Source organism: Oncorhynchus clarkii, chromosome 7 (genome assembly GCF_045791955.1).
Source record: "Oncorhynchus clarkii lewisi isolate Uvic-CL-2024 chromosome 7, UVic_Ocla_1.0, whole genome shotgun sequence".
Lineage (NCBI taxonomy): Eukaryota > Metazoa > Chordata > Actinopteri > Salmoniformes > Salmonidae > Oncorhynchus > Oncorhynchus clarkii.
The window spans coordinates 50,450,164-50,464,475 of record NC_092153.1 but is presented as its reverse complement, the minus strand read 5'-3'; the positions used below and the strand labels follow the sequence as shown (position 1 = coordinate 50,464,475).

Below are 14,312 nucleotides of genomic sequence, written 5' to 3'. Positions count from 1 at the left end.
ATCTGCACTGCACTGCTACGCCATCTTGGATTATATGTATAATCGTGCAATAACCAAAAAAGTGTTGCAAATCAAAATCTATTGTAGATTCTTAAAAGTAGCCACCCTTTGCCTTGATGACAGCTTTCCACACTCATACTGTATGTTCCATGGGATAAATCCCAATAATGTTTTGCACCAGAAAATCCTTGAATCTAGACATGTAACCGACCGCCTTGATTCGGTCTTATGTAGCAACATTTGAAAGTTGATAAACCTGTAACTTCACTTTTGAGAAAATGGCCTTGAACGTGTTGGTACCTACTGGAGAGCTCTTCTTTTGTCTACACCCATTCAGCATCGTTCACACCCTTTTAAGTTTTAGCCCCCACCAATACTCAGACCATTTTACTCAAACTGGTAGAGCTGGTTAAGTTGTTTTCATGTTATCCGGAGCGTCAGTGACTGTGCTTCTTGCCACAATTGAATTATGCTTTTACAACATTTACTGACACCGGTCATATTCGGGTGTTGAGTGTTTGTAAATTCACCAGTTATTCTATGCTGTGGCACACAAGATTGCTCTGAAATCGAACACACCGAAATGGTTACTTGCATAGTGGCAAGCTAGCTAAACAATGAACCATAATCACAACTCATGACGTTACTACCCTGCATGAATCTGCAGGTAGCTAACCAACCAGGTTCAATGTTAGCTAGCAAATGGTTCTGAGATATGAATAATAAGATCATACAGGTAATGTTAGCGAGCCAGCCAGCTAACGTTAGCTAGCTAATAGTACACTAACTTGAAATGAAACCACTTTCTGTCAAAATTTGAAACGTGTAATATCTGAAAATGTAGCTAGCTAGCCTATCTTACCTGTATATATCATGGATGGATGCGTCTCCTGTTGGATGCCATGGTTGCCCTTAGTTTGAAGATGTAATCAGGAGACGGTTGTTTTCTCCATCTCCTTAGCTATCATACTCAAATTCCACTGATTTCAAAACTCGGTCCTCCATAAAGTGGAGAGCAACACTTATGCAGTTTTACTACGTGGTGGGAAAAAAAATTAAAGCTGTGTTAAGCAGGATTACCTAGACATACTGACCAGCTCAAATGGACAGACGCCTGCTATATGGCAGACCAATCCAAACTCGTCTCTCGGCATGTCCAGCCCACTCATTCTCAGCCAATCATGACTAGCGGGAAGGTTCCTGCTTTTTCTGTTGCTAAACCAACTAGGCTTGTAATTTAACAATTTTATTAGTATTTACAGATGGCATACACGTTTGTTATTAAGACACATGAAAGTTCACATGTTCGAGAAGGCATTTCTGCCACAAAAAAAACACATTTTGATGATTTTTTTTTTTTAAAGTTCAAACGGCTCTCCTGTGATGATTATACAATCATAATATACAACAGTATATTTAATACACTTCTGCTGCCTCAGAAGGACTTTTGTTTTGTCACATTAAGTACACTTTAACATGGGGCACCATTTTAGGGTGTCTTTGGATAAATGTCAAAAGATTGTCTGATAGTGATATACGCCTAGTTTCCTGAAACGGGTCACATATGCCCTAATTTAGTAAGACATTTACACACAGTTGATAAATTATGCACCAGGTTTGGAGGCAGATCTGTTCTTAATGTTTGTCAGCTGTGCTCGTGGCTTTGGTCAGGGATGAGGAATCTTGTCTGGTTATCCCCAATGGAACCATTGAGGAGCAGTGGACACGGTGTTCCTGTCGGGGAGAGTTAAATGTCAAATTTGTTATGGACAAAAATATTGTGCTTTAATCTTTTAGTCAAATGGAAAATGTGTTTTATGATGGTAGTAGTCTTAAACTTTCGCTCATTCAAAATGCTGAACATGCAGATCATATTAAAAGGTTCCGTTTTTATTGCTACTGTTCTTGTAAAAGTGAAATATGTAAAGCCACAAGGCTCTTTTTTTATGACTAGTGCTTGGGTGTGAATGCATAGTCGAGGTGCTCCGCTTGCCACTGAGGTTCAAAATAAACAGACCGTCATCTTTGATGTCTAAAAATAGAGGCAGGACCTCTGGCTCTCTGCTTGGACCAGATTGCAACACATTCAGAGCCTACTGTGTGGTTGAACATAACCCAAAGTTGCAGAATATAGCCAACTGCTCCTGGTATTTATTATGCTTACTTAAACCATATTTTGTGCAGTATCCTGTAGTATGTTTCCTTATAAAGAGAATGAAGGTTTCTTTTGGTTTGCAATTGTGGAATGTTATGCTACATTGGGTCACAGGACCTGCATTTGTATAAAGACTAAAGAGCGGTTCCTGTGTGTCAGTAGTTGCTCAGATAGACTTGAGCCCTGTGAATTAGCAGGGCTGAGATTATTCACGTGAGAAGAACCAGAAATGTCTGTCAACATAAGTGAAGTGTTTTTATTTTCATGTGTCTAATTGTTAGAGTATAAGTGCAGAGTACATGTCTATGGGGGAAAAAGAGGGCGGTACCTTTTTGAAGTATTTAATTATTCTGCTCTGCCCGCCTCTCACCATTGGTGCAGGGCTCGATCGAGCGAGTGTCTCTGTTCTGTATCGCGTGCTTTGTAGTACAGTTATTGCTATGAAAGAGAGAGGCAGGCCATAGCGCGTGCTTGTGTATTGAATCGGATAAAAGCACAAGTGAAGCGGCAGGAAGAATTTAGGTGAGCCAATTCTTATTTCCCTTTTTGAAATGGAACAGTTGTTGAACTTTATCAGTACTTTTAAGGGTTTTAACATTTTTGCAACAGCCACGGAAGTGTTTGTTGTTTTCATGCATAGGTTACTACTTCATTACGGTAGCAATAAGTATTTTTGTGGTGGCCGTTTTTGTATTTTGATATCCTGATACATTTTCATCAGTAACTAATGCGTATCTAGTGAGTTAAATTACAAACGCTTGGTAATGGAAGTGGGCCCCTTACACAGGATTTGACAGGTGGATGATCGATATAATTATTTACATTAGTACTTGAATGACTAGAGAAGACAACAGTAGTACACACTGTGAAATAATATTGTAGCTTAATTAAAGTGACATGAATACATTCTAAAACATTGAGTACAAATGTGGGCCACATCATTGAATGATGCAATGCGTTATCTGCTCCTTTTAATTTGTAATTGGCAGGAGTCACTACTACCAACAGGGTGAATGCTGCACCTGGGACTCCACCTCCAGCCATGACCTCGGGAAATGAGAACGAGGCGCCCACTCTGACAGGGAGCATCCCACAGAATGGGGAGAACAAGCCACCCCAGGCTATCGTCAAGCCCCAGGTCCTCACCCACGTCATTGAGGGCTTTGTCATCCAGGAGGGAGCTGAACCCTTCCCTGTAAGTGCCTTCTCCCATGGTACTCCTTAGCAGCTAGGAGTAAACAACATGCCACTATCTCAAGAGTGATTTCCCACAGGGGCATATTCCTAATAGCAACAAACACAAACAATCCTGCAACATCACTCTGTGTGCTAAGCAATGACAAAGGGCAATGTCTTACTATTGTTTGCCTTGGTCATAAATTCTAATAGCCTTCTGTAGTCCGAAATATTGTTCCATACAGAGATGTCTGTGAAAGAAGGCACACAGATGTTAAGACCACAATTAAGTGTTATTTTTGAGAGAGGTGGGGCGCAAAATGTTGATACACACTTGAGTGACTGTGCCTATTTGACTTATCAATTAACAACTCCCTGTTTCCTAGTGGATGTTTGCTGCACAGGCTTTATTATAGCTTATGGACACAGCATTGTTTTGCTGTATTGCTGTCATAGGGGTGGCAGGGTAGCCTAGTGGTTAGAGCGTTGGACTAGTAACCGGAAAGGTTGCAAGTTCAAATCCCCGACAAGGTACAAATCTGTCGTTCTGCCCCTGAACAGGCAGTTAACCCACTGTTCCTAGGCCGTCATTGAAAATAAGAATTTGTTCTTAACTGACTTGCCTAGTAAAAATAAATAAATAGCTTGGAAAGAGTGCCATTAAGCCATCACATGTTGTCTTCCCCAGATTGAGCGGTTGCCTGTGATGATGGACAGCCCAAAGAAGCTGCATGAGCAGCTCTCCTCTGACCCCGACAAGACTCCTGTTAGTAACCCCACCAACACCACAGACTCTGAGACAGAGGAGCTGACACCTCAAGGTAAGGGACGTCATGGAGTGATTAAAGCCATCTTATTTGGCAAGCAACACATTTATGGACTTTCTAAGTGCTACAGCTTCATAATGTAAGAGATGTTGATCTTTCATGGAATTATTTTGATTTGTCCACAGAATTAAAAGACCAAGAGGATTCAGATTCTCCCAAACTGAGCTGTGAATTCTGTGGCTGGGTGGACTTTGCCTACAAATTCAAGGGGTCAAAACGGTTTTGTTCCATGGTGTGTGCAAAAAGGTAATTCACATTTGGGGTACCATTTCTAATCAATCAAATGTATTCATAAAGCCCTTTTTACAAAGAGCAGATGTCACAGTGCGTATACAGAAACCCAGCCTAAAAACCCCAAACTGCAAGCAATGCAGATAGATGTAGAATGTTTAGATCCTTTCAGTGGGTTAAATCCATCAAAGCTCCTCAGCAGTGTTGCTTTGAGATGTGGGATGGGAGTGGACATAACTATTATCCTTGTTGTGGAACAGGTATAATGTTGGTTGCAGGAAGCGGATAGGCCTTTTCCATCCAGAAAGGAGCAAAACATCCAACCGCTGGCACAGAAGGTCACACAACAGCGGCCACCAAAGTATCGATTCTAAGAAGCAGGTAGGATAATCTCCTACTTCTCCACTGACATCACAGTTCCTCTGTGAACAAACATGCTCCACTCAGTGACACCAGAGCTGACTCATGGGTTTTGTGTTTCAGAAGCTGTCCCCTATGCCTCAGCAGACCCAGGGGGGTTCAGTGTCCTCCCCAATTCCCTCCCAACCCAGCCAGGAAGAGTCCAGCCCCTGCTCTGACATGTCCAGCTATGAGGAGCCTCCGTCGCCCCTGTCAGCAGCCAGCTCAGGGCCCCCAGCACCCCAGGCGGTGTCACTTCTGGCAGGGAGAGGCTCGGACCAGGAGTCCCCCCGGAGTCGAGAGCTGCCTCTCCTCACTCAGCACTTCCTGCCCAACGACCCCACCAAGTGGAATGTGGAGGAAGTATACGAGTTCATTCTCTCCCTTCCAGGTAAGTCTCATAAATACAGTATTTAGCTTAGGCCTACACCATAACTATATTCTTCTGTAGGCATGATGATGTGATGATAGTAAGCTTATTTCCCCTCTGGGGATCAGTAACGTTTATTAATTCCTCAGTGGATTGTCTTATGTAGACAGTGTTCATGCTTGTCTTTGACGTTAGATCATTTATTTAATGGGTTCGCTGTGGCTTGTTCATAGGCTGCCAGGAGATAGCAGATGAGTTCCGCACTCAGGAGATAGACGGGCAGGCCATGCTCCTACTGAAAGAGGACCACCTTATGAGTGCCATGAACATTAAACTGGGACCTGCACTTAAGATCTACGCAAGCATCAACATGCTCAAAGACTCTTAGCCATGATGGGTTGATATGGTGCTGATGTGTGTGCATTTGTGTGTATGTCTGTGTGCGTGTTAGTCTGTGTTTGGTGGGAAGGAGTCATACTCTGGGACAAGATTAAACATGTCGCCATCGCACTGATGACTACCTTACCTCTGCACTACCATTTTTCATCCCACCTTTGGATTGGCTCCTTCATGGTACATTTATCCATGGCCTGCAGACAGGTGGACAACTGGTCATTCCATTGGTTGTCAAGGAGAAGTTTCCAGGGAAATACTTTAATGGACTGACTGCGTTAGAGTAATGGCACAAATAGTGCTAAAAGCACTGCAAGGATATATTTGAGCTTGTAGGAAAAGATGTGAAAATGTGGGTATATCTGCATTACTTTCTTCTGAAGTATAATTGTGATTTTTAATTATCATTGTGGTATGTTTTATTTTGGTGCTGATCTGATGTTATTGACAGCCGTACGTGTACAGTATGTTTGTCAGGGAACAAATGAAAGCCAGTCACCAGTTTGAGTCTTATACAACAGATGCTTAGCTCCATTTCATAATGATCAGCAACTATACACTGCATGGCATTTCACTGTGCTCAGAGCAGTTTACGCTGTTACTTTGTGACATTGATACTTTCTCTGTACATTTTACGGGCTTAGAGAGACGATCTTCTTTCCAAATGCGATTTACCAAGATGCCATGCCTTTATTTATTCCTGGGTCAGATTTCACATCCTGTGAGGTCTTCTATGACTGTAGGGTTGACCCATGCTATCTATGGGTTGACCACAAGGCTGAAAAGATGCGTAACTCAATGAACTCACTGTGGATGTTCACCATCATACCTCTTTTATTCCACTAGCACTTAAAATGATTGGTTCTCTTCTCCATAGTTTAAATTAATACAACCAACATTACTTGATTGGGTTTGAAATTCAAATATTTGGTTTGGTGAGTTGTCAAGATCTGTCTAAAGCTACCTTTTAAGGAATTTGCTTTTAAGTTATCCATAATGTTTTATATAAAAATTGTTAAGTATTTTGAAATATGCAAACATGTAAATATCATGGCTTGGGGAAGGTGTCTTTTTAGTGTTTTTATTAAAAAAATATTGTATGCTTGTCATGTGATGAATGGTCAATTGTGTTTTTAATTGTTTGAGATGATGCGTTGTCAAATGCCTGTATTTATCGAAGTACTGAATTTGTTACACAACATTTTTCAATTATAAATCTGCAACATAATCAGTTGTATGTTTTTATTTTTGTGTTAAAATCTATATTTGCTTGAGTTTGATATTATGGCATGTCGGTACAGTAGCAAGACCAGTAGCTTCACTGATCGCACATAGTCCTTTGGGTGGATTGCAGTTGTCTCCAGAACTCCGAAAGATCCTCCTTCCTTCCTGCTGTCTTGTATCATTATTACATGGGACATGTATTAGTGTAAGTACATGGTAACATATTCATCTGAATTATATTGTCACAAATGTAGCCTGTCCTCTAGTGGTGCTTAAAGGGTAGTGATTGTACAACAATTGAAGTACAGTGGGTTGGTGTATTGAATACGTTAATAGTGGCTGCTTTCAATTATAATATATGCGATTGAATAGTTAGGATATGTGGCAGACAAACGTCACCATTCAGTGCGCGGGAAGAATTGATCAGTGATTTGGGATTATTTTAGTCCCTAGTGTTATGATTGGTGAATAATTTCCTATCACTCAAAAAGTGATGTGTGGTCTGGGGTTTTGCTTTTAGGCTTAGCCATAGTCACTTCTAAACTCAGCAAAAACAGCAACTTTTTCAGGACCCTGTCTTTCAAAGATATTTTGTAAAAATCCAAATAACTTCACAGATCTTCATTGTAATGGGTTTAAACACGGTTTCCCATGCTTGTTCAAAGAACCATAATTAATGAACATGCACCTGTGGAACGGTCGTTAAGACACTAACAGATTACAGACGGTAGGCAATTAAGGTCACAGTTGTGAAAACTTAGGACACTAAAGAGGCCTTTCTACTGACTCTGAAAAACCAAAAAACACCAAAAGAAAGATGCCCAGGGTCCCTGCTCATCTGTGTGAATGTGCCTTAGGCATGCTGCAAGGAGGCATGAGGACTGCAGATGTGGCCAGGGCAAGAAATTGCAATGTCCATACTGAGACACCGAAGACAGCGCTACAGGGAGACAGGACGGACAGCTGATCGCCCTCGCAGTGGCAAATCACGTGTAACAACACCTGCACAGGATCGGTATATCCGAACATCACACCTGTGGGACAGGTACAGGATGGCAACAACAACTGCCCGAGTTAAACCAGGAATACACAATCCCTCCATCAGTGCTCAAACTGTCCGCAATAGGCTGAGGTTGGACTGAGGGCTTGTAGGCCTGTTGAAAGGCAGGTCCTCACCAGACATCACCGGCAACAACGTCGCCTATGGGCACAAACTACCATCGCTGTGCCAGACAGGACTGGCAAAAAGCGCTCATCGCTGACAAGTCGGGGTTTTGTCTCAACAGGGGGATGGTCGGATTCACGTTTATCGTCGAAGGAATGAGCGTTACACCGAGGCCTGTACTCTGGAGCGGGATCGATTTGGAGGTGGAGGGTCCGTCATGGTCTGGGGCGTGGTCACAGCATCATCGGTCTGAGCTTGTCATTGCAGGCTATCTCAACGCTGTGCGTTACAGGGAAGACGACATCCTCATGTGGTACCCTTCTTGCAGGCTCATCCTGACATGACCCTCCAGCATGACAATGCCACTAGCCATACAGCTCGTTCTGTGCGTGATTTCCTGCAAGACAGCAATGTCAGTGTTCTGCCATGGCCAGCGAAGAGCCCTGGATCTCAATCCCATTGAGCATGTCTGTGACCCCCCCCCCAGAAATGTCAGGGAACTTGCAGGTGCCTTGGTGGAAGAGTGGGGTAACATCTCAAAGCGAGAACTGGCAAGTCTGGTGCAGTCCATGAGGAGGAGATGTACTGCAGTACTTAATGCAGCTGATGGCCACACCAGATACTGACTGTTACTTTTAATTTTGACCACCCCCCCTTTGTTCAGGGACACATTATTCCATTTCTGTCAGTCACATGTCTGTGGAACTTGTTCAGTTTATGTCTCAGTTGTTGAATCTTATGTTCATACAAATATTTACACATGTTAAGTTTGCTGAAAATAAACGCAGTTGACAGTGAGAGGACGTTTATTTTTATTTTTTTGCTGAGTTTACTTGCCATGGTTTCGATCACACCATAGACATTCAAACCAGGTTTCACACCTGTCTGGTGTGCTTTAACAAATTAAAAAATTGACTCGAACATTTCCGCTTTGTTTATTCCCAGGTAATATTATACACAAAGGTGAACTTTTGTACCATTCCTAATTGTAAAAAAAAATTGCCGTCGGCTCGCACAGTCTCGAGGCTGAACTGGAAGAGCACACACAGTGTTGCCAACTAATGTTCAGGGTAAGTTGCTGGAAGCAGGTTGATTTGTTGCTAAAGATTTCTAAATGACATACGTATAATTCACAATAATCTTACTCAAATTGACTGGCCGGCTCTGCAAAAAATATGATTTGACATTTGTTCAGGTACAGACTCCCACTCTTTTCTGTACTTCTGGCTGTACAATTTTGATTGAGACATGTTGCTTGATGTACGTTCTGTTTAAGATCAAACATTCGTTACCAACTATATTCATTGGGTTTGGCTCGTCGAACCCATGCTGCAGTCAGCCAACAATGATTTGCAATTTGCTGAAATTGCTGCTGCCTGTGCACGAGCTGAGCGCTTGCTGCTGACGTCACTTTTGCAGCCAGGCACGTGTGTTGTGAATGAGTGTGACTGAGAAAATCGCTGTTGTGTCATTTAGAGGGTAAATGCGTGCATTTTAGCATTTGAGTCACTTTTCAAAAGTTGCTAAAAGTTCCAAATATTTATTTTATAGTAGCTAAATTTGTTGCTATGTGCTGTTTGAAAAAAAAGTTGCTAAATCTACCAACAAAATTGCTAAATTGGCATCACTGCACACACACGCCCCTCTGTTTTCATTCAACCATGGAGCAAACCATCAGTATGTGTCAAACATTAAGCTTGAAACCAGAACATAAAACGTTAGGACAATTTTGGGTATGTTGAATTGATAATTGTTACTTATTTCAAATATGTGTGCACAGCGTATAGATTTGTAGTATGTTTACTACATATATAACCTTTATGAATAAAGTCTCCCGCACTTGCAATGGTTTGGTCCGATTTTAAACGTTGTTGCGCTGATGATAAATTGTATGTATCATGAATGCTACCGCTCAGTGTTTGAGATCAATTGACAACCTTTACCTTGGCTCATTGAGATTTATTTATATGTATTTCTAAACTGCAAAACCATTACGCACCACTGCACTTTGTATACCAGGGCTGGCTGGTCTTCTCTAGTCACTGGTATACTTTTATTTACAAAGCCATTTTGTGTTTAAGTATAATTTTATCTGCCCATGTTTATTGTTCAGAAATGTGGTGGGTACTCTCTTCGTTCGCAGGTCTTTATCCTGCTAACTGTTCCAAATGTCCGAACTGAATTTGGTAAAGGGCTTTTATGTGCTCTGCGCCATCGCCTTGGAACGCCTTACAAAATACTCCTGGAAGAACTTGTCCTGATTGGTGGTTTTAAATCGCTAATTCCCTGACCTGTTAATGTTTTTTAATTTGCTGTTTTATGATTTTGTTATACTCTTGTGAATTCTATGGTTTTTACTAGGTTACTTGTAGTTTTTCATGTTGTCTGTCTGTAATTGTGTAATGACTTGGTGCTGCTTATCTTGGCCAGGATGCTCTTGAAAAAGAGATTTCAAATCTCAATGAGCCCTTCCTTGTTAAATAAAGGTTAAATAAATAAAGTAAATGCACATCCCTGATACATTCATGTGCTATACTGTTGCATTTTATCGTGTGTGTATAATTTGCAACTTTACTCTGATTTACTAACATTATCTGAGGACTCAACAAAAGTGCTGGTAAGTGAGTTTGGTTCTCGAAATAGTTTAATAAACTAACCAAAATGCAGTATGACATTATACCCCATTTTGTTGATGGTGAATATGCATTCCAGACAAAAGTGAGAATATGAGACTATAATGACTTTATTTTTATTGGTCTAGTCATACAGAATGCAAACCCAATCATGGATGGGGGAGGCAACATGCTGTGATATGCCTTGTCTCCCCATTTTCCTATCATTGGTAGCCTATAGATTCATATTATGTAATTTTGTTGGTAATCAAAGTGCACTATGTTTAGTTCTCTCTCTATGTGTGTCCATGCTCCAGGGAGCCCTCCCAAACCATCACTCTTATATATATATATATATATATATATATATATATATATATTTTAACCTTTATTTAACTAGGCAAGTCAGTTAAGAACAGATTCTAATTTACAATGACGACCTACGGGGGAACAGTGGGTTAACTCCATTGTTCAGGGGTAGAACAACACATTTTTACTTTGTCAGCTTGGGGATTCAATCCAGCTACCTTTCAGTTACTGGCCCAACACTTTAACCACTAGGCTGATGGATTTGGAGAATTGTGTTTCCAATCTCAACCTTGCACATGAGATAGTGATAAACAGAGACTTCGTCTTCAGACAGACCAGCCCACCCAAAGACCGGTAAGAAGTCCCCTGTGTGGTCACACCGTGCTGTCCCTGCTCCTGCCAGGCCATGTGCGGTCTGAGGGCTCAAGTGGAGGAGGTTCTGGACCTGGATCATGGGGCCCTGGTCCTGCAAAGACTGTCAGGCTACATCATCAATACCATGGCCTCCCTGCCCCTAAACGAGACCCAGAGAGACTTATCGGACCCAGTGGAGCTCCTCATGTGAGGGACAGACTCAATGAACTCATTTTATGGTTAAAAAAAGTTTATATGTATCATATCAGATATTGAAATGTAACCAAGTTACCTTGTGAAAGACTAAATCTCAAAATAGTTCAACTCAGAAGTTTCTTCCCAGAATATTCCTCTCATCCACAGGAGGTTGGTGGCATCTTAATTGGGGAGGACAGGCTCGTGGTAATGGCTGTAGCGGAATAGGTGGAATGGTATCAAATGCATCAAACCCATGGTTGGATGCCATTCCATTGACTCCATTCCAGCCATTATTATGAGCCAGTCTACCCTCAGCAGCCTCCACTGCTCTAATCATAATTACCCTGGCTATGGTCCACATGTCCAGAAATGGACCTGGGCCTACTTTTGGTTTGATGCTAAGAAATATTTTCCTTTCCTGACTAACAGGGCGATCTTCCGAGTCCTTGGCCTGATGAAGACAAACATGGTCAACTTTACTGTTCAGAGCCTCAGTCCTCATCTCATGCAGCAAGCTGTCCAGTACGAGCAAGCCACGTTCCACGAGAACCTGTTGAAGCAGCCAGGTGAGTGAGTCAAGGTGCTTGGAGTAAATCTACACTTAAAAACATTTCAGTCCTGTCAATTCTGACATGCTCCTAACATCCAGAAGGAAGTGGATCCATGTGTTTTTTTGTTGTTTATTTTGCTGGTTTTAAAGTAATTTAATAAACCTTTCTAACTAGAGTTCATGGACAATACCAACGTTTGACTTCAGGTGGCAGCACAAGTGGAGGCATCGGTCAGTGCCCAGTCAGACCTTGATCCTGGGACTCCCAGGCCAGTCAGTCCTACATCTGTTCTGGACAGGGCTTACCTGCGTCTGCTGAGATGGGACCCAACAACCAGACCTACCCTGAGGTAATCAAACAACAGGACCCTGCTCGGTTCTGTTTTCATAGTGGCACAATAAGCATATTGACAGTTCATGCAGTTTAGTGGCGAATCTAATCCAGGAAGGTGGTTGAAGCAATTTTCAACAAGGAAATTACAATAGACTGAGATTACCCTACAATAATTTATGTGGGAGTGAAACCCCACATAAACGGTAAAAAATAGTTATAGTAGCTCATGTTCAAATTTCTCCTCTCCCTCCACAGACAGTTCTGATGGACAGAGCCCGCTTGGAGGCACTGGAACAGAGACTGAGCCCGCTAGTTCTTGAGGCATCAGTTCTGCTGTTGACCAGCACACAGCGTGGGGACGCTGTTTTTTCTTCGTTGTGGTTTGTAGGTAAACTCAAGCAGACCATCACTGCCCTGCTGGAGGTAAGATATGGGGGGGGGGGGGGTTTACTGACTGTCTCTGGGCGCAGGTAATGTTTGACCAAACAGGGAAGTTGACAAAAGAGCCTAACTGCTGCTGTGTAAACATATGCAACAAACCCCAGATTCTGCAGGCTCAAGAAATAGCCCATAGTTAACGTAACCCCCCAAAAACATTTAAAAAAAACAAGTAATACAGTAAGTAGAATCAAATGTGAGAGTTCCTTAAATCCTTATCCTGCAGAATGGATGTTTGACACCAGTCTCTCTGGTGCGCTCAGGGACTTTGACCTGCAGGGGGTGTTGCTCGGGCTGGGGAAGCAGGTGCTTGTGCAGGTGAAGGAGGCTCTGATCACGTAGGGAGGACCAACTCTGCCTCAGGACAGTGAAGACGGGCTCGAGCGACAGATCTCAGACCTTGCAAAGGATGATAACCCTATCCTCACTTTCATGGGTCAGTCGCCACCAACCTGAACCTGACCTCCCAAGTACAGCACTTCTTAAGATAATGCTTCAGCATTCTAGAGTAACTACTGCATGAGTACTGTGTTTATCCCGTGATATATGGAGGTCAGTTGAATCTTTATCGATAGAATTATAAGTCTCATACAGTTGTACAGTTTAGGAAGGTATGTAAGTCAAATGGGCGATTGCAGCAGGCTGATTTCTCTCTTTGCATCCCACACATACTGTAGTAGAGAGAGTACAGAGCTACCTCCAGGCCATGCTGGAGAGAGGCCCCACTGAAAGTAGTCGATTCATGTCCCCTGATCTGAGGCTGCTGAGCTAGCAGAACTGGGAATGGCCTTTAGGCGAATGGTCCATATTAACTGCACAGTCTTTGGACCCTGTTCCCACTGGGAGAGGCCGAGATAGTCTCCCACCCCCAACACCTTGGTCACCTGCATACGCTGCCATCCAACACTTACAGAACGAAGAGTGTATACTGTTTATTTAGAATTGAGAAGGATGTAAATACATTAGCTAAGTTTGTTAAACAAAAACATATGACAGGTCATGAGATAGTGGAATACATGGACAGTACCAGTCAAACGTTTATTATTCTACAATGTAGGAAATAGGGAAAATAAAGAAAACCCTTGATTTAGTAGGTGTTCTAAAACTTTTGACCGGTAGTGTATTTCCCTCAAGACGTATGTAATATATAAACAAATTATACTGGCATTTCAAATTCCATGTCTTCAACACTGTTTACAGGTTTGGCAACCCTAATAATAATTTTACTAGAGTATGCATGTATGTCAGCTACTGTCTGTACATTAGCTGGATAATGTTGAGTGGATGTAGGATTGAGTTGCTTCTGAGCATGTTTGATTGGTATGTACTCTAGAATTTAAAGCACCTACCAAAGATTTGTTTATGCACTTTTGAAAAATGTAATTACATTTGTATTTTTTTAACTGTACATTACATCATCTGTTGGGGTATTGTTGAGTGAAATTTCCCCCAAAAGGTTCATATGTTTAATACATTCTACCCAAGTATGATACTCCTCACAATGTTATCATAGATACAAAAATAGATTTTGTTCAATCTATTTAAACAAGTTTACAAACTGGATTCAGTTAATATTT

At 41.9% G+C, this 14,312-nt stretch overlaps 1 protein-coding gene and 1 pseudogene across 4 annotated transcripts in view; both read left to right on the top strand.

The window, feature by feature from the left end:
* The window catches only part of LOC139413430 (polyhomeotic-like protein 2), a 58,567-nt gene extending 51,788 nt beyond the window's left edge, over window positions 1–6,779 (top strand). For all 4 annotated transcript variants that reach the window (XM_071160803.1, XM_071160800.1, XM_071160801.1 and 1 more), the window contains exons 10-15: window positions 3,145–3,350; window positions 4,020–4,152; window positions 4,284–4,404; window positions 4,650–4,770; window positions 4,873–5,179; window positions 5,392–6,779. In XM_071160803.1, the coding sequence (XP_071016904.1) occupies window positions 3,145–3,350; window positions 4,020–4,152; window positions 4,284–4,404; window positions 4,650–4,770; window positions 4,873–5,179; window positions 5,392–5,546 (1,043 nt within the window). In that variant the 3' untranslated portion in view covers window positions 5,547–6,779. The remainder of the gene's footprint in view (window positions 1–3,144; window positions 3,351–4,019; window positions 4,153–4,283; window positions 4,405–4,649; window positions 4,771–4,872; window positions 5,180–5,391) is intronic.
* Window positions 6,780–11,117: 4,338 nt separating this feature from the next.
* On the top strand, window positions 11,118–13,593 carry LOC139412610 (T-complex protein 11-like X-linked protein 1; annotated as a pseudogene).
* Window positions 13,594–14,312: the final 719 nt, after the last annotated feature.